Source organism: Felis catus, chromosome C2, assembly GCF_018350175.1.
Source record: "Felis catus isolate Fca126 chromosome C2, F.catus_Fca126_mat1.0, whole genome shotgun sequence".
NCBI classification, from domain to species: Eukaryota; Metazoa; Chordata; class Mammalia; order Carnivora; family Felidae; genus Felis; species Felis catus.
Window position 1 is genome coordinate 11,033,030 of NC_058376.1, and position 26,745 is coordinate 11,059,774.

General features: G+C 47.6%; 1 protein-coding gene and 1 long non-coding RNA gene across 10 annotated transcripts in view; one reads left to right on the forward strand and one right to left on the reverse strand.

Moving 5' to 3' along the window:
• Positions 1-23: 23 nt before the first annotated feature.
• LOC123379870 lies at positions 24-7,975 on the forward strand. 3 transcript variants are annotated; one of them, XR_006584825.1, is made up of 3 exons: positions 24-2,086; positions 6,537-6,864; positions 7,103-7,975. It is a non-coding gene; the product is annotated as an uncharacterized LOC123379870 (long non-coding RNA). The 3 variants fall into 3 exon arrangements; XR_006584827.1 differs by having other exon boundaries at positions 6,537-6,857; XR_006584826.1 differs by lacking the exons at positions 6,537-6,864; positions 7,103-7,975 and adding an exon at positions 3,576-4,518.
• KCNE2 (potassium voltage-gated channel subfamily E regulatory subunit 2) overlaps positions 3,869-26,745 on the reverse strand; it is a 270,860-nt gene continuing 247,983 nt past the window's right edge. For all 7 annotated transcript variants that reach the window (XM_045036653.1, XM_045036652.1, XM_023238773.2 and 4 more), the window contains one exon: positions 3,869-4,568. In XM_045036653.1, the coding sequence (XP_044892588.1) occupies positions 4,185-4,568 (384 nt within the window). In that variant the 3' untranslated portion in view covers positions 3,869-4,184. The remainder of the gene's footprint in view (positions 4,569-26,745) is intronic.

Here is a 26,745-nt window from a genome sequence, read left to right on the forward strand (position 1 = left end):
CTGCGCAGGGGTCAGGGGTCACGATTGGCGCGGCCGGACACGGTGCGCCGGAACCCGGCGCGTTCCCGTTGTGACTTTACCGGAGCTGGGGGAGGTCGACGGCCGCAGGGCTGGGCGTCCCCCTTCCTCTGGATACTACCCGCTGCTGTCTGCGACTGAGGATCCTTGGGTCCCCAGAAGTTTCCAAATATAGCGTTCATCTCTGACAAAATGCGTGCATTTTCCTTTGGGAGAGCGGTAGCCCGGGTACCGGGGTCCCAGCTTCCTTCGTTCACCAGACGCGAAGTACGCGCTCGAGCACGCTCAGCCCCGGCCCCGCGGGAGCGCGCAAGCCGGACCCCAGATAAATGCAAGGGTGACCCCAGGGAAGGTGCACGGAGCTCTTTCTCCGTGCTCGGCTCACCCTTCTGTGGATTAAGGGGAGAGTAAGCGGCTGGCGCAAGAACAACACCCGCGAATTGCAGGGACAGAATTTAGATTCGAACCCAGGAGGAGGTCTGACTCCAAATCCCATTATGACATTTTGTGGTGATGACGCACAAGGTGTTAGGCCTGCAGAGGACAAGGACAGAGTGAGGGGTGGAGGGTTTGGTTCGGCTGACCAGCGAAGTTTTCCTATAGAAGGTAACAAAACTAGCTTTGTTCTGAGCGCTGTGAGGCTTCTTGTCTCGCTGAAGTCTCGTAACGAGCCTATCACCGGACATCATACAACTAATTCGCAGATGAGGAAAGGGACGCACAGAGAGATTAATTTGTCCAGGGTCTTAAAGCCCGCAAGTGCCGGAGCTGGGACCCTGACTCTCAGTAGTCTGGATGTAGACCGTAGGGGCAGCAACTCCCATGGGCTCGTTTTCAAACCACTTCTGAACTCTTGGAAGAAGTTAAGAGGCGCTCAGGTCATATGGAGGCAGGAATCCAAGCAGCTGGAGCTCTAACAGCGAACGGGGTAGAAAAGAAAAACAAGTTGTTTGAAGGGGCATCTTTAGTTGCCGAGTTGAAAGTGGAAAGCCTAGGGTTTGGGGGATTAATGTCGAAGTGGCAAACTGAGGCAAGTGGTTCCAACAGCTCTCTACCCAACATGCTTCTGAAGATTGGGCATTTCGCCCATCCCCCCAAAGGAAAGCTGGCCGATAGCCATCTATGTCACCAGCTGTCCTTTCAGTGATGATGATAAAATGCACTTTCTTCCAGAAATCTAAATTTCTTTCCCTCAATTTGGTTTCCTGTGTCAAAGATGAAGCCAGACACATGAAGGATAGACTTCCTTCAGTAACTATTGCAACAGAGAAGAGGGTCCAGGATGAACCAAAGTCAACTTGGATTTATGGAGTGGGAACTGGGCACCTTAGGGGGAGAGTGGGGGAGTGGGATCAGTTGAGCAGAATCGGGGAAGTGGAAATTTACAAAAACCAGGGCATTAGTGGGTCTGACTTGACTTACCTGAAAGAGAAGCTTCTGTCTGTATGACCAGAGAGAGTGGTGCACGTTAGAGCAAGGTAGCCACTGGGTGGGAAGGGTTCCCTCCTTGAGTGTTGGCGTTTCAAAGAGACAAGGCAGTGCTGGCTGGTGAAAGATTTGTATCTCAAAGCAGGAGAGAAAAGATTTCTAATTCCACGTTTTCTAACTGCTCTCAGAGGGGATTCAGGGAGCTGATCTGCCAATCTCCAGGTTTGGGCTGGAACCAGCAGTGAATTTTCCCAGCAGCCTGTTGACTTTTCTCAGGCAATAACTCTAAATGGAGCTGGGGTCCTCTTAGGGGTGAGGCCTTGAGCTGTTAGAAGCTGTGCTAGTGTTTGTTCAAGTCTCTTAGGGTGAAGAGGGGGACGAAATCACTTGTGCCAAGTCTCTACAGTATTTACAGGCCAAGGCCGAGACCTGCTTGATGGCTCGGAAGAGACTGACCAGAGGTTAGTGAAGGAGATGGTCTTTGTCACCTGGTAGAAACCTTGGGTCTCTGTCTGGATCCCGACCCAAGGCCAGGATTTGGTAGCCGGGGCTGCTTCTCTGGGCACACCGGGATGAACGTTCTGTGTGCAATAGCGTTTCTGGATTAATGATTTGAGGAAGGAGGCCACTCTGGTCACATGTGAGTATCAGTGGATTTTCATGATACTGTTGTAATGCTTATGTTAGCATAATTGCACATTTCTTACTAAGGAACAAATATCTCGTAGACACCTCCCTCTGGAGATATAATCCTTGTAGGCAACAGAAGACATTCTACAAGCCTTGAAGAAGGGATTCTTTTTTTGAATTTTGTCTTGGAACCCTGAGACTTTTTGCTTCTTAAGATTTGATTTACTTATCTCTATTTTATTTATTTATTTATTTATTTATTTATTTATTTATTCATTCATTCATTCATTCATTCATTCATTATTTTAAATGTTTATTTTTGAGAGAGAGAGAGAGAGAGAGAGAGAGAGAGCAGAGGAGGGCAGAGAGACGGGGAGACGCAGAATCTGAAGCAGGTTCCAGGCTCTGAGCTGTCAGCACTGAGCCCAATGCGGGGCTCGAACTCATGAACCACGAGATCGTGACCTGAGCTGACGTGGGACGCTTAACCAACTGAGCCCCCCAGGCGCCCCTATTTGTTGTTTTTGAATGTTCATTTATTTTACCTTGAAAGAGAGAGAACGAGAGAGAGTGAGTGTGCATGAGCAGGGGAGGGGCAGAGAGAGGGAGACAGAGAATCCCAAGCAGGCTCCATACTGTCAGTGGGAAGCCCAACGTGGGGCTCGAACTCACGAACCTTGAGATCATGACCTGAGCCAAAATCAAGAGCTGGACGCTTAACCGACTGAGCCACCCAGGAGCCCCTAGAGTCCTGAGACTTGAAGCCCTACTGACAATTGCTGTGCCTTGGCTGAGAAGATGGGGAGATAGGGAAGAAGAGACGGAAGCTGGGAGGTACGAAGCAATAACCCCATACACCCGTCTTGGCTTTGACTTCCTCCTCTCAGCTACTCTGAGAGAATACACCTTAACCCGAGTTAGGTCCCCATCCTGTCCCTGCTCTAGCTCTGCCCACTCTGTGTTGACCTCCTTTATAACCTGTCAAGTTGTCATCATGAGGTTTACGTACCTGACTCGCTCTAATGAGCGGGTCATTCCAGCTCCGGGAGTCTCAATCATCTCTACACTCCTGGGGTCTACGCCAGTGGCCTGAGTAGATAGATAGGCGTTAAATATCGCTTGGCTTAATTAGTAGATGAAGTCACCTAATCTGTGGATTGCATCTCTAATGCAATGTCTAGATGGAGTGAACTGTCTAGCTTTTCAACAGACATCAGTAATTCAGACACCTTCTATACCGTTAGTCTCTTGAAACACAAATGAAAATCATTGTAAATGGAAGAAAATCAAGTGACTGAAAAGAATATGCTATTTATAAAGTGATGTTACAACTTTTCATTATCCTTTTCTATAATAACAAGAACTTTAAAGGGTTAGTTTTCCATAAAACTTTAAATGTTAATTTAAAAATATGTTTCTGTTGCACTGGGCACTTCTTAAAGATGCTACTTCTCTGTTGTGGGCGATTTGCCCTCGTGAAATGTTTGTTCTGTCGACAGACTTCCCAGTAAGCCAGATGCCGGGAAAACAATACACATAAAGTCACCTGGTGATTCTGTTCATTCATCACTTCAGACTTGACATTCATGAATGAATAAATAAACGCTCTGATGTCAAGCCAGCGAGCAGGTGACACATTTTTGAACCACAGCCTCTGCGCAATACATCTGGGTTATTTATAGAGCGAATTCATCACATACAAAATACTGTTTCCCGAGGAAGACAGTTCAGTGACTTGTTGGTACCTGCCTCCCCCTCCTCCCCCGCGCCCTCGCCGCTAGCACACAGGCGCTGTCCTTCAAATTTGACTTTATTTCCACTCACTCGACAAAATGTGTCAAATTTGACATTGACTAAAGTGACATTTATGGTGCACAGAAAGTAAAAGGGATCTTCAGCATAAAACACGGCTCTGATGAGCAAGTCTAAATCACACTGAGATTACCATTGTCGTCTGAGTTGAGTTGCCAGGGGACCTCCATGAAAATTCTCAACAGAAAGCAAGGAGCTTAGTGTCGTCTAAGCAGTGACAACTTGGATTTGCTCCACGGCGCAGGTGTGTCTTCACATCCAGGTATCCGCTGTTGGCTTGACGCGTTTCCTCCTCATCAAGGAGCCATGTTGAACCCCGCTGCCCCGAGGTTCTCGTGGATGGTGGTCTTTGATTCTTCTAGATTCACAATTTGACTCTTGTACTTCTCTTGCCAATCTTCCACGATGTACTGGTGGTAGGGGTCGTTGGAGTGCTCTCGTCGCTTGGATTTCACCGTGCTCACCAGGATGGCGACAATGATGAAGGAGAACATGCCGATCATCACCATGAGGTACAAGATGACATAGTAGAAGTTCTCAGCATCCAGCTTGGCTTGCAGGGCCTCTTGCTCAGCTGTCGTGTTCCTGCGCCAGTTGTCCATATAAGTAATAAAAATCCTTCGGAAGACATCTTCCAGCGTCTGCGTCAGATTGGACAGGGCCGGCATGTCTCCCTCCTGCTGCAATGTAAATAATGAAACAGATGGCCAAGGTTAAGAACACTGATTCTTTCTGCATTTGCCTACTTTAAGGGATAAGGAGGGGTGAATACAAAGGGGGAGGTAATATAATTTCTTCTTTACCTGGCTGGTGATTGATCGAGTGCATATTTTTTGAAAATTATTCTTTAAGCTTTGCATATGCAGTTTATGTGTTTTTTACATGCGTGACACCTTCCAACAGAAGTCTGATGGGAGGGCGCCTGGGGGGCTCAGTCGGTTAAGTGTCTAACTCTTAATTTCCGCTCAGGTCATGATCTCACGGTTCAGGAGTTCAAGCCCCGCGTCGGGCTCCGTGCTGGCGGTGTAGAACCTGTTTGAGATTCTCTCTGTCTGCCTTTCCCCTGCTCGCTTTGTATCTCTCTCTCTCTCTCTCTCTCTCAAAATAAACACTTTTTAAAAAGCTGGCTGGAGGACATAAAACTGTATATAGTACCCCAATTTACATATGTAAATAAGTATAAACATACAAATGAAAATGGAAAAAAGACTGGAAATGACTAGTTCAAAATGTTAACAGTGATGTTAACAGTGGGTAGTATACTTAACATCCCCCCCCCCACGCTTTATACTTTGTTCACGTTTCAAATTCTCGTCAAGCACCTCACCCTACTTTGTTTTTAAAAAGACCAGTCGCGGGGCACCTGGGTGGCTCAGTCGGTTAAGCGTCCGACTTTGGCTCAGGTCATGATCTCACAGTCTGTGAGTTCGAGCCCCGCGTCGGGCTCTGTGCTGACCGCTCAGAGCCTGGAGCCTGTTTCAAATTCTGTGTCTCCCTCTGTCTCCGACCCTCCCCCGTTCATGCTCTGTCTCTCTCTCTCTCAAAAATAAATAAACGTTAAAAAAAAAAAAAAGAATGTTTAAAAAGACCAGTCGCCTCACGATGCCTAGCGTAATGCGTCGTTCGTAACAGGTGTTCAACAGACATCAGCTGAATGAAGCAATGACTCATGTCTGATCCGTGTGTGCAGAGAATTATGGGGCAGAGGATTGCAAGGGGCATTGACCTTGCAGTCTGCTCCACCCCTTTGTCTCTGCTGTGGGCTTTTTCCAAGTATGCCCCAGGGGGGAGCGTGTCCGTCCACATTTGAAAGAAACATCTTAGGTAAGTGGAACAACGCGACGACCTGAGAGATCATTCGTATGCCCCAAGTCGGGCTCTCCTCTCTATCCTCACCGGCGCTGTCCAGACACCAACACCTCTCACCCGGATGACACCATGCGGTGCAACCCCCCCCCCCCCAACAGTCTCCTGGGGCATATCTGTCCCTCCCTGCCCTGCACCGCAGCCACGATGCTCTTTTTAAGAAGGAAGTGGGATCAGGAGCACCTGGGGGGTTGGGGGGGCTCGGTCAGTTAAGCGTCCAGCTCTTGATTTCTGCTTAGGTCGTGATCTCATGGTTCATGGGTTCAAGCCCCTGTCGGGCTCTTGCGCTGACAGCGTGGGGTCTGCTTGGGATTCTCTCTCTACCTCTCTCTCTGCCTCTCCTTCTCTAAACAAATAAATAAATAAATAATGAAGAAACAAACATTAAAAAAAAAAGAAAAAACGAGATCATATCCCCTTGCTTTTAATATGACTCAATACCTTCCTGTCCCACTTAACATAAAACCCCAGTTCCCTAGTGGGGTTTACCTGGCTTGGCCTGAGCTGGCCCCCAACCACCTCCCCAGTCACTCCACCCTCATGGTGACTGGTCGTTCGTACCTCCAAGTCAATAAACGTTCTCCCGCGTCGGGCCATTTGCACATTCTCTTCCCTCAACCTGGAATAACTTTTCCTTTCTCTTCCCTCTGCTACCTCCTTACCCTTTTGGCCCCAGCTTAACTGTCACTTCTGAGAAAACCCCCTGGCCCCGCTCTAAATCACCCCCTACCACCACCACTGTTCTCCAATAGCATCTTTTTATTTTTATTTTTTTCCCAAAGCCTTCTTCACCGTCTGTGCTGACTGTGCGTGTGCCGCTGGTGTTCGTGTGTGATCATTGGCTCACGGTGTCGCCTTTCCTGCTCAACTGCCACCTCTGTGACACAGGGCTCGTATCGCCTTTGCCTACCTTGGTGTAGCGAACGTCACCACAGAGCCGGACCCATCGAAGGCACCCAGTGGATGCTCAGTGAATAAGTTAATGTGCCAGGCACAGGCGGGGCGTCGGAAGGGCAGAGATGGTGAGGGTGAGGTTTCTGCCTGTGGAAGCTCGGTGTGGCAGGAGCCCTTCAGACAAACAGCCACGAGAAGCCCAAAGGCTGGTGAGCGGTATGGACAAAGTGCGAAGGGACTCGGAGAGCTGAACGTGGTTCGGGGATGGAGAATGTGGGGGTGGGGGGAGGGGAGCAGAACTGGGCGGAATGTAGACAGGAGGTGAATTGGTGACTAGCCAGGACCTACCCAGAGGTTCACCCAGGCAGTAAGAGCCCAAGCAGTGGGTTTGCCAAAGGCCCTTCCGGAAACAACGCCCACTGTCTTCAACATGCCTTTCCTTTCCTCTTAAAAGGTGAGATGTTGCAGACCTCCCTGCCTGAGGGAGGGGCCCGAGTGGAGCTCCAGGTCTTTGTCTGATGCTTTCCCAACATTTCGCTCGGTGAGAATGAACTGACAACTCACTGTGAGAGAGGGCAGCTAGGCTGGTTTTAATCTTACCCAAGATGTCGCCACAGGCCCCCTGACCCTTACAGAGACAAGATCTGCTCCTCTGGTGGGAGGTTTATGCGCATTCATTTTGAGAGAGAGAGAGGTGGGGGGAGCAGCAGAGAGAGAGGGAGACACAGAATCCGAAGCAGGCTCCGGGATCGGAGCTGTCGGCACAGAGCCCGATGCGGGGTTCGAACTCACGGAGCCGTGAGCTCATGACCTGAGCCGAAGTCGGACCGACTGAGGCCCCCAGGCGCCCCTCTGCCAACTTTTCTCGGCATCTTCATCCAATAAAGGGAACTGTGATTTTTTCCAGCTTATATAGTCCCCCTACTGCACCTTCTAGAGAGAATTCAGTTTTCTTTTGCAAAGCCAAATTGAAGAATGGAGAGAAGATAGAGACAGGTAATGAGGAACCAGAAGAGCTACGTGTACAAAGTGAAGGGCTGGTGGAGGGGTGTGGAAGTCACAGAGATGAATGATGGGGGCAATTGGGTATCGGGGAGGGTGCTGAGCAAACCCAGGGCAGCAGACAACCAGCAAGGGGAAGGGGAGCCCTCTTCCAGGCAGAGAAGTCAGTCCCCTGCAGGGTTCTTTCTAGGGTGCTATCAAGATTGGAATTATTACTGAGGTGCCTGGGTGGCTCAGTCAGCTGAGTGCCTCACGTCGGCTGAGGTCACGATCTCACGCTTCACGGGTTCGGGCCCCGCGTTGGGCTCTGTGCTGATGGCTCGGAACCTGGAGCCTGCTTCAGGTTCTGTGCCTCCCTCCCTCTCTCTCTCTGTCTCTCCTCCACTTGTGCTCTCTCTCTCTCTCTCTCAAAAATAAATAAATAAACATTAAGAAAAAAAATTAAGATTGGAATTATTCCAGTTATTTTTGCTTTCTGGACAGCCCCTTTTTTTGGAGGAACTCTGGTATGCTCTGAGCACCCAAGGCCTTGCCTTGTATCTGAGTTTCCCCCAGAGAGGTGGTAGCATTTCAAGTTCCCAAGGGCTCTGAGCTCCTCCGTCCACCCTGCCTCCCGTTTATCTCCTTTGTGGACTGTGCTGCTGTGCCTGGAAATTCCACCAGTGAAGGCCTCTGAGTGGAGGACATAAAGGTCTTAGTTTTTTTCTTTTAATAAATATTCAAAAAAAATTGTTAATGTTTACCTATTTTTGAGAGAGAGAGCAAAACAGAGCATGAGTGGGGGGGAGGGGGGAGGAGAGAGAGGGACAGAGGATCTGAAGCAGGGTCCAGGCTCTGAGCTGTCAGCACACAGCCCCACGCAGGGCTTGAACCCACAAACTGTGAGATCGTGACCTGAGCTGAAGTCTGATGCTTAACCGACTGCGCCGCCCAGGCGCCCCGAGGTCTTAAATGGGAAATGCGGTAGGGTAGGGCATGCTCACTGTCAATATCGTTTTGCGAATGTTTCCATCAAAGCTATGGTGCACCACCTGTGAAAAATCTAGACCAGCCCCTGACTCATAAGAGGGCTTAATAGTTAGTCCCCTGTGTTTTCAGGCCTCTGAGAGAATGGGGACACAGGACACCTATGTTTTAATGCTTTCTTAGCAAAGGCATCCAGGACAGGGTGCCTCAAGGGAAGCCTCAAGATTCCACAGGTGAAATGGGAATGGGGCACTTTAAGTAAGTATTGAGGGGAAGGGGAAATGGAGCCCAAAGGACAGGGGAGAGGTCACTGAAGTAACCTTGGTCTCCTGAATGATCATCCCTGAGTCGCCCTGCAGAGGAAGAAAGAAATACAATTTCTATAAGACAGAGGAGCCGAGTATCTCCAGACTCACCTGTAAAAATGGCGGTATGCTGGGGCACCTGGGTGGCTCAGTCGGTTAAGCGTCCGACTTCGGCTCAGGTCATGATCTCACAGTTTGTGAGTTCGAGCCCCGCGTGAGGCTCTGTGCTGACGGCTCGGAGCCTGGAGCCTGCTTCGGATTCAGTGTCTCCCTCTCTCTGCCCCTCCCCCACTTGTGCTCTGTCTCTGTCTCTCAAAAATGAATAAATGTAAAAAAAAAAAAAAATGGCAGTATGCTCTTGTAGTTGAGAAAACCCCATCAGTGGCCACCTCACCCGCAAGCTCTTCCCCAGATCTCTGAGTTGGAGATCCCTCTCTGTGCTTCTTCTGCAAACTGTCACGTGTCCGTCTGCTTGTTTTCCATTACCCATTTATTGTGTGCTCGTGCATGTGAGCACTGTCTATGACACTGAGATGATTACCTCCATTTTGCAGGGATGCTTAAGTGATTTGGATCATAATTACATGACAGCTTGAGCTGCTGAAGGGCAAGGATCAGTCATTTTAGTCACCTTTGCTTTTTTTTTAAAGTTTATTTCTTTATTTTGAGCAGAGGGTGCAAAGAGAGAGGGAGAGAGAGAATACCAAGCAGGCTTCACGTTGACGTGGGGCTCGACCCCACGAACCCATGAGATCATGACCTGAGCTGAAACCAAGAGTTGGACGCCCAACTGACTGAGCCACCCAGGTGCCCCCATTCTGTTCATCTTTGAATCCCAGGGCCCTACATGGTGGCTGGTGCATCATAGATCTTTACTAAATGTTTGGTGAATGAATGAATGCTCCTCTCTAGTGTACTGTGGATTCCCACTAGAAACTGCTAGAAAGGGTGATTCTCAACTTACTTGCAGGAAAGGAAGGGATCTGACTTTATTCTTCTCCCCAAAAGTATACATGTGCACATACTCTACATTCAATCTCCGGGAACTCCCTAAAGCCCAACCAAGTACCTCTGCAGCAAAATATCTTTGAGTTGAGGGATGTCAGTGCTGGGTTCCACTGGAGCTGTTTGGGTTTGAGGCGTGAGCACGGCAGCGTTCTCCAGCCTGCTGGAGCCAATACTACTGATTATTTGTTCAGTCTGCTGACATGGACAAAGGCTTGTGGCAGAGAACACATCAGGAGGTGCTTCTTGATAAGACTTAATCTTAGAGTGAAAAGGGCCCAGATAGATAAAGTACCTGGTCCCCAGCCAGGCTGACAAAATTGGGTCCAAGGGGGATTCGCATTTTGAACACTGTTGCAGAGACATGGCTGAACAATCCATTGTCTCTTCCCTAACCGAGGGGAAAGCCAATCAGTAGGTGAAAGCAATTTTCTTGATGGACATGGAGCTAGAACGTTCAAATAGGTTTAAACTTATGATACCCAGAACAACTACCTAACTGATAGACATTGAGCGTATTTGGTACACATATTATCCCTCCTCTAAGTAGAATACTATAATAGGTATTTAGCAATGAGAGGACTGTTATTTATGTTCTGTTCGATCGTATGAAAGTGCCATTTCTATAGGGGAAATCCGGTCAATATTGGCGATTTCATGTGGTTCAACCTAACATATGCGGACCTATATTTTCGGCCATTTTCAATAAGTAGTCCTTGCTCAAAAGCCAGGATGGGGCCCTAGAGATTATTTAGGCTGGCCTGCTCATTTGGCAGGTGCAGTAACGATAGCCCACAGAGCTTAGATCATCTGTCCAGGGTCACAGGGCTTGCATGTCGCCCACTGTGCTGGCACTCGAAACCCAAATCACGCAGGCTAGCTAGCGCCCAGGACCCACTGTGCCCTAGCAGAGGTCGCACATTCCAACAATGCCCCATTTCAATCAGCTCTGACTGGGCAGCTCAGCTGGGTACAAGAAATGAGACTAAGACCATGGTTTCTGCTCACACACACCAATTAGTTGTGCCCTATCTTCAGGACACATAAGGAGCCCCTAACTCCAGCTGCGCTTGTCAGAGGGGTGTGTAATTCACAACAAGGACAGTCTGGACACTGTGAGGAAAGTAACACCCCTTTGATCCCCAAACCTGAAGTTCTCTTCTCTTAAAAGTTCATCTTTTCTTAAAAGATGGTGGCTCATTAGCATCACGGGGGCCTGGAAAGGCAGGCAAGTCTTTCCTTTTTATACCAAGAATAGAAAAAGATATGATTACTTGCATTTACCATGAACATTCCATAAAAACGCTTTCAAAATTCGCCTCCAATTATGAAGAAATGAGGAAGGAAAACAATACCAAGGAGAAGAAGAGTGAGGAGGAGGGTGAGAAAAAGAAGAAGAAGGAGGAGGAGAGGAAGAAGGAAGAGAAGAACAGAGAGACAGAGAACAAAGAAGGAAAGAAAGGCCATCTTATAACAGGCAAATAGCTCCTTTTATAAATTTCTTGAAAATTTATGAATAGGAAATAGATTGCTTTGTTACTTAATTTCTGAAACAATAAAGAATTTGCAATAGAAGCTTACCTAGGCAGTGCTTGAGCGGTAGGAAACCCCCTACTACAAAGCCAGGCGGCTCTGAACTTCCTGGCTGGTGTTGGCAAGTTCTCGGGGACCATGCATAAATCTCAGCCTGCCGGGCACTTTCAGCTCGCGGCTGACCAAGCCTTTGTTAGCTGCAATCTGCAATCTAGGCGTTTATGAACCCAAATGTTTAATCTAATCTCATGTGGAAAGTTAAATACCGACCGGCAGTTGGGAAGTGACCTTGGTGCCTGATGGGGTGTGCCTGCTTGGAATCTGCCATTGGGTAGGGGCAGTACCGGTCTCTCCCTCGGGCCGCTGGATGACAGCTCCACCCAGGACATTGCCTGGGCACAGTGAGCCACCGTCCTCAGGAAAAGGCTTCATGGACCGCACTGTTCCCCACAGGATTTGTGCCCAGGGAGAGCATCCCAGAGAGGTGACACGAACATGGCGAGCTTTGGGTGGGTATGGTTGGAGCGGAAGGCCAGTATGCTTCCAGACAAGCGCCCCTATCCTGACCACCTCTTCATGAACCTCATTTTGTTTAAATACCCCTCCTGGAGACAGTTTTCAAGTGACTTTAGAGCAACATCGTTATCTTGTAGATTGGAAGCTGGCCACAATAAAGGTATAATACCAAGGACACAGAAGCAAGTCCAGTAAAGTATGTAAAGACTTCAAAAGAACTAAACACTCTCTACTTATCAAAAGATCCTTCTTTATCCTTGAAATTGGACAGAGTGGGGCTTGGCAAGAGCTAACACCTTCTGAGAGTTACCATGTGCCAGGCCCTTCTCAAATGCTTTAATTGTAGGAGTCTCATGCAATCATTGTCACAACCCAATGTAATGGTACTCTGAGATTTACAGCTAAGGAATCCAGGCACAGAGAGGTCAAGGTCATCTCAGGATGACATAGAAGCAGAGCCAGGATTAGAATCTAACCCTGAATGGTGGATGTGGTAGTGATACACCACTAAAATCACTTCAAGGTCATGAGGTTGCCTATTACTCTGTCACATAGCTGTGCAAAGTAAGATTAACTTTGTTTTACAACTGAATCTTCTCATCAAACGGTGCTCTGAGCAATGTGGCTTGAAAGGCACTGGGTGGCAAGAGGAAGATGGCTAGGATATAGAATTATCCACAAATTGTAGTAGTTAACATAGTAGGTGTGATCTAAAGAAATATAAAGATCTCTGTTACTGTTCACCAGCTTCTCACAACACCGTTTGTCTACCTAGACTGTCTTCAATGAACACGATTAGGCAACCTCAACTAGGAAAAAATGGTTTGATGGTTCTTTTGGGCTGAAAGTGTCTCCATAGAAACGGACGCCTTTCAAATGGCTCCCAGGGAAATTCCACCAGAGCAACTGTGCCACCTGCCGGTGGCAACAAGGAACAGAGACCAATCTCTCGCTCACTCCTAAACCAGCCTTGGCCGCTTAACTTGTGCCTTGAATTCTCCTAGTGCAAAGGCGAGGGGAATCAAAACAGTGTGCAAGTCTACACTTCCATAATTTGAGGCAGAACTGGAAGGCAAGACATCATAGAGGCTGAGAGCTTGGCTTTGGAGGCTGAGAAACGAAGTGAGAAAATTACTTAGCGTTCCTGATCTCTGGATTCTTCATCTGTCAAATGGAGAGAATAAAAGTTCCTGCCTCACTGGGTTGTCATAGAAATTAAATGAGATCATGAGTGTAAAGCGCCAAGGACAGAACCTGATACATAGTAAGATAGGAAATGTTTAATGTATTAGCTTTTACTGTTATTTTTAAGAGAACATGGCAAGAGGACATGGCAGTGAGAAGCAGAGCTTAACTGCGCCTCACCAAGGAAAAGAACATTCTAGCACTTTGTGAAGAGTAGCTCCTTAGTGGTTTATTTTTAGATAGCTCTTACTCAGGGCCTGGTACACAATTCACACAACTGGAATGAGATGTGGTCCTGACAAAATAGATGCAGAAGTGGAGTGTAAATATGACCCAAGTATCAGCTGTAGGCTGAAGAAGAACAGAGGAAGAGATGTTTCATGCCTCCCCCTGACAGGCTTCAGCCACCTTGGCTTCTGCAAAAGACTCTTAATAAATTCACTCTGTATTGTCCCCAACAGGAGAGTAAAACGGTATCTGCCAGAAAGCAAGGTACATAAAAGCAAATGTTCTCTTTGAGAGTCAAATTGCAACCCACACCTTTACAGAGCTCCTCTGCCTACATATGGCATATGTTTTTTAAAGCCCAGGGAGTTGAGGTTGCCTTTGGATTTAAAATTGGATGTCATTCAGTTGCACATCCAGCACCAACAAACTCCAAACTCCTTCAAAAGGTAAGAACAATGGAAGACTTGGTTCAGAATTGAGCCTGCTTTCCAAGCTACTAGTACTGTTTTTAGGGCACCACTATGATACAAACCAAAAGGCTTCCTTAAGTGGAACACAACTGCTAAAGACAAGTAATGGGGAATGCAGAAAGTTGGGTAATTGTCTTTGGAGAATTTCAAATCAGTTAGTGCCTGTCTGCCTCAAGGCAATCCTGCTAGGAGATATCCTGCACAGGCTTTATCTACTGACCTCCTGTTATGGTAGGTAAGTCTAAGTCTATATCCTTTCCCCTTTTCCACACCCTCCCAGTACACCATAATTTAGGGGTAAATCCAACTTCAGATTCTGCACTTCTGTGGTAACAGAAATATTGTTCTTTGAGGACCCAGGTAATGAGCTATAATTAACTCTCTCCTATACAAGTTTTGGTTTTCAAGGAATAAATTATGATTTCATTTTTGTCATTTTTGCTATCTTTGAATCTCTTTCTATACCCCTCAATGGCTCAACATCATTACTCATTAGGGAAATTAATTTACAACCACAGTGAGATGCCTCTACACACCTACTAGAATGGCTAGCGTCCCTTTTTTTGTTTCAATTTTTTATTTAGATTCTAGTTAGTTAACATGTAGTGAAATATTGGTTTCAGAAGTAGAATTCAGTGATTCATCACTTGCATACAAACACCCAGTGATCATCATAACAAGTGCCTTCCTTAAGACCCATCACTCATTTAACTCATCCTCCACCCCCTTCCCCCCCCAGCAACCCTCAGTTTGTTCTCTGGGGTTAAGAGTCTTTAATGGTTTGCTTCCCTCTCTCTTTTTCTTCCTATATGTTCATCTGTTTTTTTTTTTTCTTAAATTCCACATGTGAGTGAAATCCTATGGTGGTTGTCTTTCTCTGACTGACCTATTTCCCTTAGCATGATACTAAGTTCCATCCATGTGATTGCAAATGGCAAGATTTCGTTCTTTTTGACGACTAATATTCCATTTCGTATATAAAACACAGCTTTATCCATTCATCAGTTGACAGACATTTGGGCTCTTTCCATAGTTTGGTTATTGTTGATAATGCTGCTATAAACACTGGGGTGCATGTTCCCCTTTGAATCTGTATTTTTGTATCCTTTGGGTAGTGCAATTGCTGGGTTATAGTGTAGTTCCGTTTTTAACTTTTTGAGGAAACTGCATACTGCTTTCCAGAGTGGCTGAACCAGTTTGCATTCCCACCAATAGTGTAAAAATATTCCCCTTTCTCTGCGTCTTCACCAACATCTGTTGTTTCCTGTGTTGTTAATTTAGAACGGCTAGAGTCCTTTTTAAAGAACCGGCAACACCAAGTGTTGATGAGAATGTGGAGTAACTGAAACTTTCATACATTGCTGGTGGGTACATAAAATGGTCCAACCACTTGGAAATAGTTTGCCACTTTCTTAGGAAGTTACCACATGGGTTTAACAATCCCATTTCTTTTTTTTTTTTAATTTTTTTTTCAACGTTTATTTATTTTTGGGACAGAGAGAGACAGAGCATGAACGGGGGAGGGGCAGAGAGAGAGGGAGACACAGAATCGGAAACAGGCTCCAGGCTCTGAGCCATCAGCCCAGAGCCTGACGTGGGGCTCGAACTCACGGACCGCGAGATCGTGACCTGGCTGAAGTCGGACGCTTAACCAACTGCGCCACCCAGGCGCCCCAACAATCCCATTTCTATGTATTTATCCAAGATAAATGAAAAAAGGTATGTTCACACGAAGACAAGTGACTGTTCATAGCAGCTTTACTCATAATAGCTAAAAACTAGGAATAACCCAAATATCCCTCAATAGATAAATAGGTAAACAAATTGTGGTGTATCTATACAACAGAAAATTGTTCAACAATAAAAAGGAACAAACCAGTGATGCATGCAACAACATGGATAAATCTCGAAAACATTACCTGAGCAAAGGAAGTCAGACACAAAAAAAGCTGTACTGTATGATTCCATTTCTAGAAATTCTAGAAAGGGAAAAAGTAATCTATAGTCATAGAAAGCAGATCAGTTGTTTCCTGGGGCCAGGTAAGAGGAAGACTGACTGCAAAAGATATAGAGAGAGCTTTATGGGGTAACTGGATTGTTCAATATGTTGATTTTGGTGGTAGTTACAGGGTATACACATTTGTCAAAATTCATTGAACTGTACCCTTAAAATGGGTACATGTAGAAGCCCCTGGGTGGTTCAGTGAGTTAAACATCTGACTCTTGATCATGGCTCAGGTCATGATCTCAAGGCTCGCAAGTTCAAGTCCCGTGTTGGGCTCCGTGCTGAGCCCTTTTTTTGCCTCTCTCTGCCCCTCCCCGACTCACACTCTCTCTTGCTCTCAAAATAAATACATAAACATTTTTCAAAATGTCCATATAATTTTGTGTAAGCTGTACCACAATAAAGTTGATTTCTTAAACATCCATGTTTATGTCGTTCGCTCGTAAATTTATATCCCCTGACCAGTCCACTCCTCTGAACTTCAGACTCAAATATCCAAATGCTTGCTTGACATTGCCACGTGGATGTCTAATGGGAATCTCAACCTCAAGGTCCCAACAGAGCTTTTAATTCTTTCACCAAATCTGCTCCTCCCAATGCTCCATCAGTTTCTTAAGCCCAAATGCTAAGAGTTGGTGTTGATTCCTTTCTTCTCCTCACCTCCCTGTTGGGAAAGGTCATGGAAAAGGTATGACCACCAACTGACCGGTGAGCTGGACTGGGGCACTTGGGGGCTCCTTGTTCCCCACCCTGTCCTTGGAATGTGGGTTCTGCTCTCCTTTTCTGTTCCCAGGGGCTGCTCCAAAGACATGGCCTTGAGATAGTGACGGGGTGTTGAGAACACCTGCACAGTACATGTGTCTAGACCCAATTAAGGCCTCTTTATAAACTTTTAAGATCTGGCAAGTAGGTGCAGGGATCTACTCACCTTGGTGACACCTAAGGAAGGCTCATATGTTCCCTCTGGAACTTTAAAACTGCCACCTACCAACCTGGAGCCACCTCTTTCTTTGTTCTCTCCTTGCCCTCTGAGTAGAGGGATTGGTTTCAGGTTATACCAGAGAAGCTCCAAGGAGAATTGTCAACCAACACTCCCACATCCAATCCATTAGCAAATACTGTTGGCTGCCTCCCATCAAAGAACGCTCTTGAGCCTGGATGTATGAATTTGCCTACTCAGCGACACTGAACCCACCAGAACCTTAGCAACCCATCCCGACCTCTTTGAAAAAACATGCTGGGACTTTTGTGCTGTTAACTGGCATAAGGACCAAATGCAAATAAGAATCACCATCCATTTCCTAAGCCAACCAGACACCTGTTCTCAGCATCTTGCCCTTTTTGGTTGTACTTTCTCCCTGTTGCCCTGAGCCTACGTCTTCCCATTTCTGCACAGACAAGTTCTTTAAACTGGTGTCCTACGCCTGGAAAGCAAAAACTCAGCTTTGTTTGTTTCTTCTCTAGTGGTTTTGTGTTTTAATCTGACACCTCAAAACACATCCCCAGTCAGCCGTGGCTCAAGGCTGAACAGTGTCATGTCTTGGCCACTGTCTTCAGCTTTCCACTCATTGTCCCCATTCATCCACTTCCCCAGGAGTGAGCAGGGTGATCTTTTAGAAACATGAATCAGAACCTGCTGTTCTCTGTATAAACCTTCCTACTGCTTTCCCATCATCTTCAGAATAAAGTCCAGAATGCCTGGTCCCCTCTCTGACCTCTTCTTCCTCTCGCAGTTTGATCCTGGCTTCCCTCTTCTTCTTATTTCTGCTATAGCATCTGTATTAGTTTCACACTATGGGTATAGTCAATTACCACAAACTTAGTGACGTAAAACAACACAAGTTTATTATCTTAAAGCTCCGGAAGTCAGAAGTCCAAAGTGAAGGTAGAGTGCTTCCTTCTGGAGACTCTGAAGGGAGAACTCGTTTCCTCTAGAGGCTGCCCTAATTCCGTGGCAGGGGTGGTGGCCCTTCCTCATATCATGCCAACCTCTGCTTCCACCATCACATCTTCTTCCCTCTGATTGACCCTCCTGCCTCCCTCTTCTAAGGACTTCGTTATCGTATTTGGCCTACCCGGGCAATCCAGGATAATTTTCTCATCTCAGGACCACCAAGTCAATGACAACTGTAGAGTCCCTTTTACCACGTAGGGTAACATATTCACAGGTTCCGGGGATTAGGGTGTAGATGTCTTTGAGGGGGCATTACTCAGCCTGCCATAGCACCTTTGCATCGGCTGTTCTCTCTGCCTGGAATGTTCTTCCTGCAGATCTTAACACAGCTCACCTCTTCACTTCAGATGACATCTTCTCAGACAGGTTTTCTCCTGCCGTCCCAATCTGTAATACTGACACCCACCCTAGTCACCACTCCCCCTGTTTTATTTTCCACGTAGCATTATTTATTGTCTGAGTTGTGCAAGGCTCCCACATACTGTAGCATAGGTCGGGCAGTACAGAAAAGGAGGACGCCACTCAGAGTGGGCATGGAGTCTGTGCACAGCCTGCATCCTTTGTTCATGGCATCTTTGAATTCTGAAGCCACCCTATTTTGTTGCTGGCTGTTTACTTTTCTTGTCTCTAATAGAACTTGAGCTCCATGACACAAGCACTTGGTCTGTATTGCTTTTTTCCGAGTCTGGCTGAACAGAAGCTCTCAACGTTTCCCAAACTCCCGGAAAAGACGGCAATCCTAGATTCCGGCGCTGATGAAACAAACAACCCCATCGATTTACAAGGTACCAAGATTATGCTTCCAATCAGAAAGATACCTGGAATAGAAACTTTGCATCATTTCAAAAGCATTCACGATCCTTGAAGTTTCCAAATGGGACATAAAACAGGGAACTTCCTTTGATGGTTTTAGCACGAACATAAGGGTTTTGTGAAAAGCTGGAGCTGGCTGTGCTGAGAAACCACTGGTACTTTTGTGCAGCTGCATACAGAGCAACTGATTTCTCTGTGCCCAGCTTCAGATTCTCAAAGAGATGACAATGGTTCTGGAGCAGTGACTCAGTTTGACTGAGGAGTTTCTCAAATGTTCTCCCTTCTTGAAGTCAAACACAGGCTTGACCATTACCAACATTTATGGCTTCACCAAGAACTTCACTTCCCAAACGTGTTGGGGCTTCTTTTGTTTAGCAACGAAGGAGACAGGATGCTCTTGAGATGCTTCTTTGGAAAGAGCAAACTGGGCTTTGTTAAAGTGTATCCTTTTCAGATGGCGCCTTCACCCAAGGTGCTCCCCCAACTTTGCTGGCTTTGTGCTTCTGGGGGTGAGAATCTGGCCACCAAGAAACAGGGGGCCTACTTCGCAATGGAAAGCCAGAGGACCCCTCAGCTTCTTCGTGCTCTATTTTCCTTGACAGGATTGAACTTCAGCAAAGCACACAGAGCCAAAGACACAGAGGCAGATGTCAGGGGCCCAATGGCAGGGCATTGTCTGCAATTTCTCTTAGGGGAAATGAAGGCAGCATGGAACATATGAGAGTTGTATGTCACCCCAGAATCGCCCGTGGCATTTTTACCTAGGGCATTAATCTGGAGCGAAATGACACTTTATACCATTATACTAGAGTTACTACACAAAGATGATGTTCAATGAGGAAGAGAATCCAAGCAAAGAAAGAAGAAGCCTCAGCATGAGGGTTTGTGGGAGTTAAAACTGGATGGGAAGGTGAGAGGGGAGGCCTGGAGTTCGAGGGACAGCCATGGGGGCTTCGCTCCCAGGAGCTGTGGAAGGCCCGTGGGCCCTTGTAGGGGAAAACAGACCGATGTGGAGAAAGAGACAGAGGAAGGGGTCTTCTTTTTGGTTTTGCCAAGAATCAGGCCTACGTTTGCTGAGAACCCAGGTCCTGTTTGTGCGCCCAACAAAATTCTTTCCAGATGGGTCACTGGCGACGTCTCTCCTCATTCCCAAGCCCTTCACGTGGGCACTGGGTTGAGTGCGTTTTCCCTGGAGCTTCTGTGTCTAATTCCAAGACAGAAGCCTGGGGCTGGAGAGTCTGCCGAACAAGAAGAGACCCTCCCCTCCCACGCCCCCACCCCCCACCCGACACTCCCTTGGGAACAACCACCCCACAGACTCCCAGCTCTCCTGCCCTCCTGACACACTCAGGGTCGGCCTCAGTGGGGGACATGTGTTAAACCCAAGCACTGTTCCCTTAATAAGTCTCTTCCAAGAAATATCTCCTTGCACATTTAGAACAAACCCACAATTCCTTGCCTGTCGGGGAAAACCATCCCCAGGGCTTTGGTGGGTTCCAAAGTGTGGTAGTTTCAAGAACTTGCTTCGCCTCAGACCTGTCAGGATGGCCACTATCAGAACATCAAAAGACACCTGTTGGCCAAGATGTGGAGGGACTGGAACCCTTGCACACTGATGGTGGAAAGGCAGCCTGGTACAGTTGTTACACAAAACGGTCTTCTAAAAATTTAAAACTAGAACTGCCACATGATCCAGCAATCCCAGTTCTGGAGACTCATCCCAAAGGATTGAAATCAGGATCTCAGAGAGAGACCTGCTTTCCCACGTCCATTGCAGCTCTATTTACAATAGCCAAGATGCAGAAACAGCCTATGAGTCCATCAACAGATAAACGGATGAAGAAAATGTGCTCGACACACACACAATGGAATATTAGCCAGCCTTTAAGAAGAGGAAAATTCTCTGTTACGTGACAACACGGATCAAGCTGGAGGACGTTACGCTGAGTGAAATAAGCCAGTCACAGAAAAACCAAACGCTGCCTGTTTCCACTTCTATGAAATGCCTAAAAGAGTCAATTCAGAAGATCAGAGAGCGGAAAGGTGGTTGCCGGGCACCGGAGGGAGGTAGAAATGGGGAGTTACTACCCGACAGGCATGAAGTTTCAGCCGAGCAAGATGAAAAATGTCCAGGGATCTGCTGTCTCACATTGTACCTGGAGTCAACAATGCTGTATTGCGCACTTAAAGATCAGTGATAGGGTAGATCTCATGCAAAATGTTCTTACCACGACAGAATAAAATTAAAAATGGAAGTTTCTGCTTCTGATTAGCAACCTCAAGGAGAAAGCACAGCTTTAACACGCATCCAGGAAAGGGAGGGCTCAGGGGCACCTGCTGTCCAGCTCTGGAGAATTCCTGATGACTTTCTTTCTTTCTAACTTTTTTTTTTTAACGTTTTTATTTATTTTTGAGACAGAGAGAGACAGAGCATGAACGAGGCACAGAGAGGAGGCACAGAATCCGAAACAGGCTCCAGGCTCTGAGCCGTCAGCACAGAGCCCAGCGCGGGGCTCGAACTCCTGGACCGAGAGATCATGACCTGCGCCGAGGTCGGACGCTTAACCGACTGAGCCACCGGGGCGCCCCCCTGATGACCGCTTTCTATTTTACGGTCTTTCAAGCTTGATAGGGTGTTTATAATCAGTTCCTCTCTGCTAGGGCTAGAGAAACAAAATCTAAACCAGAGGCTGCGGTGTTCAAAACAGCCACACTGTGTCCCCACAGCACTATTCAAGCGTACGTGACTCATAAAGCCACTAAGTCCAAAGGTGTTCAGTTGTGCGCAGCTGATAAAAACAGCCTGGGTGGGGGGCGCCTGAGTGGCGCAGTCGGTTAAGCGTCCGACTTCAGCCAGGTCACGATCTCACGGTCCGTGAGTTCGAGCCCCGCGTCAGGCTCTGGGCTGAGGGCTCGGAGCCTGGAGCCTGCTTCCGATTCTGTGTCTCCCTCTCTCTCTGCCCTGCCCCCGTTCATGCTCTGTCTCTCTCTGTCCCAAAAATAAATAAACGTTGAAAAAAAAAAAAAAAAACCAGCCTGGGTGGGAGGAGCCCTCTTCCCTGCGGGCCCTAACTGCCAAGAGCCCTTAGCAAGGCTCTGGGTTTATTTCTTTTTTGATTTTTATTTTAGAGGGTGATAGATACAACCATTCTTTTTTATTTGATTTGATTTAAATTCAAGTTCGTTAACACATAGTGTAATGATGGTGTCGGCAGTGGAATTTAGTGATTCCTCGCTTACATGCAACCAGTCTATGTATTTCTTTTTAACTTTTATTTCGAAATCACGATAGACTCAAGGGGAAGTTGCAAAAATGTTGAGTCCCACGTACCCTTCACCCAGCTTCCTCCAGTGGTGACATCGTGCATGACTATAATATATCATCAAAACCAGGACACCTGGGGCGCCTGGGTGCCTCAGTCGGTTGAGCGTCTGACTTCGGCTCCGGTGACGATCTCACGGTTTGTGAACTGGGGTCCCGCGTTGGTCTCTGTGCCGACAGCCCGGAGCCTGCCTGGGATTCTCTCTCTCCCTCTCTCTCTGCCCCTTCCCTGCCCGCGCTCTCTCTCTCTCTCTCTCAAAAATAAATATTAAAAAAAAATAAAAAAAAAAACCAGGAAACTGACACTGATATGGTGTTGTTATCTAGCCCACAGACTGAATTCAGATTTTCACTGTTTTTACCTGGACTCGTCTGTGCGTGTGTATAATTTGATGCAACTTCATCTGACCTATAGATTCATGGAACTGGCACCACAATGAGGGGGGAGAACTGCCCCATCACCATCGAGGAACTAACTTTTACATGCCTCCCTTTACGTTCACCCCCCTACACCCCTACTCCTCACCTACTCACACCCCTACTCCTATCCCTATTCCCTGGTTGCCTTCTTTATGAATCTGTCACTTCTAGAATGCTCTACACTGGGACTATACAGTTTATAACCTTTTGAGACTGGCTCTTTGCCCACTCAGCATGATGCCGTGAGATCCGTGCATGTGTATGTCAGTGCTAGCGGCTGAATAATACCCCAGTAAACAGATGTTCAACCACTCATCTTCTGAAGGGTATTTGAGTTGTTTTCAGTTTCTTGCAATTGTGAACAGAGCTGTTATGAACATTGACATACAGATTTGGGTGTGAATGTTACATGTTCATTTCTCTGGGGTAAGCATTCGAGAGTGCACTTGCTGGGTCAGATCACAGATGTGTGTTTAGTTTGATAAGAAACTGCCAAATTAGTTTCCGGGGAGGCTGTGCCGTTTTACGTGCTGACTTGCAATGCGCGGAAATTCTAGTTGCTCCGTCTCCTCGCCAGCCAGCAAACCTCTGTGTTTTGGATTCATGGGTGGGAACCCCTAGGACTCTAGAAGATTCGTGCTATACGAGGCTTTAAAGATGATGCAGTCCAGCGCATTGATTCCACACAGGAAGGAACCAGATGCCGAGGAGGGACCTGACCATCCCTTCCCCCTTAGTCCAATCCTTCCGTTATTGTCACTACCTGCCCTGTTTCCCAGTGGCGGGCAGGGCTGTCTCTGCTCTGTGACATCTCTGGAAACTTGTCAAAGGTGGGGCAGGACCTAAGAGCCTTATGCAAGCCTCGGGGGCACGTCTTGCCCGGGAAATTTGACCTCGTGCTTTGCTGCCATTGAAGAAACCACGCTCCAGCTGCATTGTCCAATTCTCACACTGCACTCAATGCATTGTCTTCTCTCAGGAAATTGCTAACAGCACCAAAGTTCAAATACAATCTGAAGTCACAGCCCATGGCCAACTTTCCCAGGCTCACCCGGCCTCCTGCCCAGCGATCATGTCGACACCCATTGCTGCTGGCTGAGCTATTCATTTATTGAGAACGTACTGTGTGCCAGGCCGTGTGCGAGGCACTCTGTGTCCCATGCCTCTGGTCTTTACCCCAATCTGCAAGGCTGGTCACAGTGAGCCCCATCTGACAGATAAGGAACAATGGCTGGGAAAGTCATGATCTCGGACTCAGAGGTTTTAGAATAAAGGACCAAGGTATAGGTCATCGTTTTACACAGCTGCGCCTGGTACAACATACATACAAGACCACAGTGGCCCTTCCTGTCATTTTCTGAGCATTAAACGAGCAGTGTGCCTCTCCCGGGGTTTTATACCTAAAACTCGCAAAGCGGACACCAGGTGGCGCCAACGCTGAGCTTTTCCCCGCGGCGCGGACCAGCCAGACTTTTCACAGAAGCTTTCTGCTGATTCTCAAACCATCCTATCACCGTGCATGCCTCCGGCTCAACTATAGCATTACTGGCACATTAAACTCTTTTTTTTCTTTTTAAATAGCAGACATCCCTTGCTTTCTTAGAAATCAAATCATTAAATATTAACATCTGCTCGCGTTTCTAAAAGGGTTGCCCTTGACAGCAAAAAGCAAAGAAATGCGACATCTAGGTAGAGTATAGAACCTTCTCGCTGAACATCAACTGTTGAAACTTGCTGGGTACTCTAACTTCAACTTTGCCATATATGGATGTTCTTGAGAAGCAGATAACTGTTCCAGACCCTTCCTGCCTTTTGAATGATAAGAAGCCATGAATTTGCTTTGCAGTTCTCTGCGGAGATGAAGTTAAAACAGATCCGTGGTTGTGGTTACCACCTAGTTCTCTTTTCTCTGAAGTTACAACCAGCGGCCCAACTCGTACCAAGTTTGTCTGGGAATTCTTTTGCATTCTGCATCCTGGGAATCGTCTCGATCCCAGGCAAGGCGGGACAGTTTGTGACCCCAGCTTTAAGTTTGAGCAAAAGTTACCTTGCGTTGGATTTCAGATGAAGGTTTGACTTCAGTCACTGTAGAGGGCTTCCTTCTCCAGCACAGACCTATTATTCATTCATTCACTCATTCATTCATTCGGCAGATGCATACTAAGTCAACCTCAACTCCCTCTGCCATCCCGGTCTATCAAAATGAGTCCTGAAATTCTACCTTTGCTGGGTTTTGATGCCAAGGGTTTGTGTCGTGTACCTTCTAAGGCTCCCCGTGCCGGATGTAGCATCTAATCCAAATAGATGCTTCATTAATAGTGATTAAATGAAAATTGGAAAAAAAAAAAAAAAGGAATGCCCCTCTCCCCCTCGAGGCTACTGCCTCTTTGCGGTTCCAAGAATGTCATTAGTTTGGAACCTTATGAGCCCCTGCTTGGAGCTGAAGAGGGACGTCACGATGTCATACGGGGTCTTGGCTATGACAGGGACAGCAGTATCTAGTAGTTTTTAGAACCTGCCTCGAATTCAAAATTCCTGGTTACCCTTCTGGGAGTCAACTCTCCCCAAGTTTGTTTTCCGTGGAGTTTAGATTTCTATTTTTGAGAAGCTAGCATTGAGGAGGAACCCAGAACTCAAGAGCAGGCTTAATTTTGCACCAGACCTCAAAATTTCAGAAAAGGAGGTAGTGGTTGAAAGAGTGGGAGAAAGGAATTTGCCGGAGAGATTGTCCTCTATTCCCAAATAAGTTCTGTCTCTCTTTCCCAGCCAGACTCTCTATAAAAGGGAAAACTGGACAACAGGCAGTGGGAAAGAGTGCGTCCTGGCAAGTTGCTTCGAGACGCGTACAGCATGCTGTTTACAAATTCCTGCAGCCAGCCCCGGGATCCAAATGTAGACAACTCTGTTTATGTAACTAAAATAGATGCTTATACCGTGTGATTAAGGTGGCTCGGGGAGCTGGGCCACAGTGAGGCGACATTTGCTGCAGCCAAGTCCAGAGGGGAGCACGGGGCACAGGGGCCCCTTGGACTCCGGCAGGTATAAGGTTTAGTAGATCAGTTTTCTGGTGGAGAAATCTCCCCGGGAGGGCACATCTAAGTTTGCATGGGAGAGCCAGAGAAGTCATGACCCAGCATCCTTTGTCGCTGTCCGTCACAGAGGATGGAGGTTTTCATCCGAGAGGGACCAGCCCAACCCTGTCCCCTCCCGGCTACGTCCTTTCCCAGCACAATGTTTGGAATGAAGCCCCCGCTCCTGCACCACCAGGAGAGGTTTCATACCGACATGCGGTTCCAGTGCCCGGGTCACTAAAGAGGCCGGAATGTTGTAGGGTCAGTGGATGTGCAGCTCGGTGAAACATTCCCTCCTCGGACCACGCCCTTCGCCGCTCTGCCCCCCCCCCCCACTCTTTATGACTGGCAGGCTTGTTCTTCTAGAAGCAATGCAAGTTTCCCCTCCAGACATGCCCCCGGGGCCCCTGCCTAGCTGGAAGAGGTGACGGCTGGACACTGAGGTCACCCACCGCTGGGTCCACCTGCCGCTTATCACCATCTTTACACCAGCCTTGGCCCCAGCATAGTGTCCAACGTGGGCCATCAAGTTGGCCAATGACTGGTCTTTCTGAGGAACAGGAAGACAACATCCAGGGCCATGGGACGAGAGCAGGAATGGGGGTGCCACGCCTGCTGCTAATCACCCCCACGGACAATCTGAGCCCCAAAGAAGGAGGCTCCCGTCCACGTGGCTTCCGGGCTGCATGTGGTCACCCGAGCCAGGCTCCCCGCGGCTCTTCCTGCTCCAGCCTCTCTAGTCTTCTCAGCTTTGGAAGGAGCCCGGCGCCCTTTATACGCTCTTTCTTCTCCTGAGACCTGCGGTCCCGCTTGCCTAGATCCACCCTCTGACTCATCCCACTCGCCCTTCTGGTCTCCCCTCAGATGCCAAGGAAGTTGGGGACCATGTCCTTGATGGCGCCTTCCCCCAGTCTAGATTAAGTCCCTTTCTTATATGTTTGCACCACACACCAGGTGCTGCTATAATGTCTTACGTGCACTCACCCCCCTCTTGAGGAACAGCCCTGGATTCTGTCCCTAGGACTCTGGCCACAGCTCCCTGTGTATCCCCGCCTAGCATTACTATGACAGTACTCAATTACTGTGTAATTATAACTTACCGTCTACTTTCTCGCTCGACCCTGGAGAACAGTAAATCTGGCTTCTTCTCCACGGTCTTCCCAACGCCCAGCCCAGTTACCTGCCTCACTAGAAACCAATGAACCAATGAACGGAGGAATCAGTTGATCAGACAAAGGAGGCCTGGGGAAATTTAGGAGAGCCTTGAGCAGTCAGAATCAAGCCCCCCCCCCCCCCCGCCCC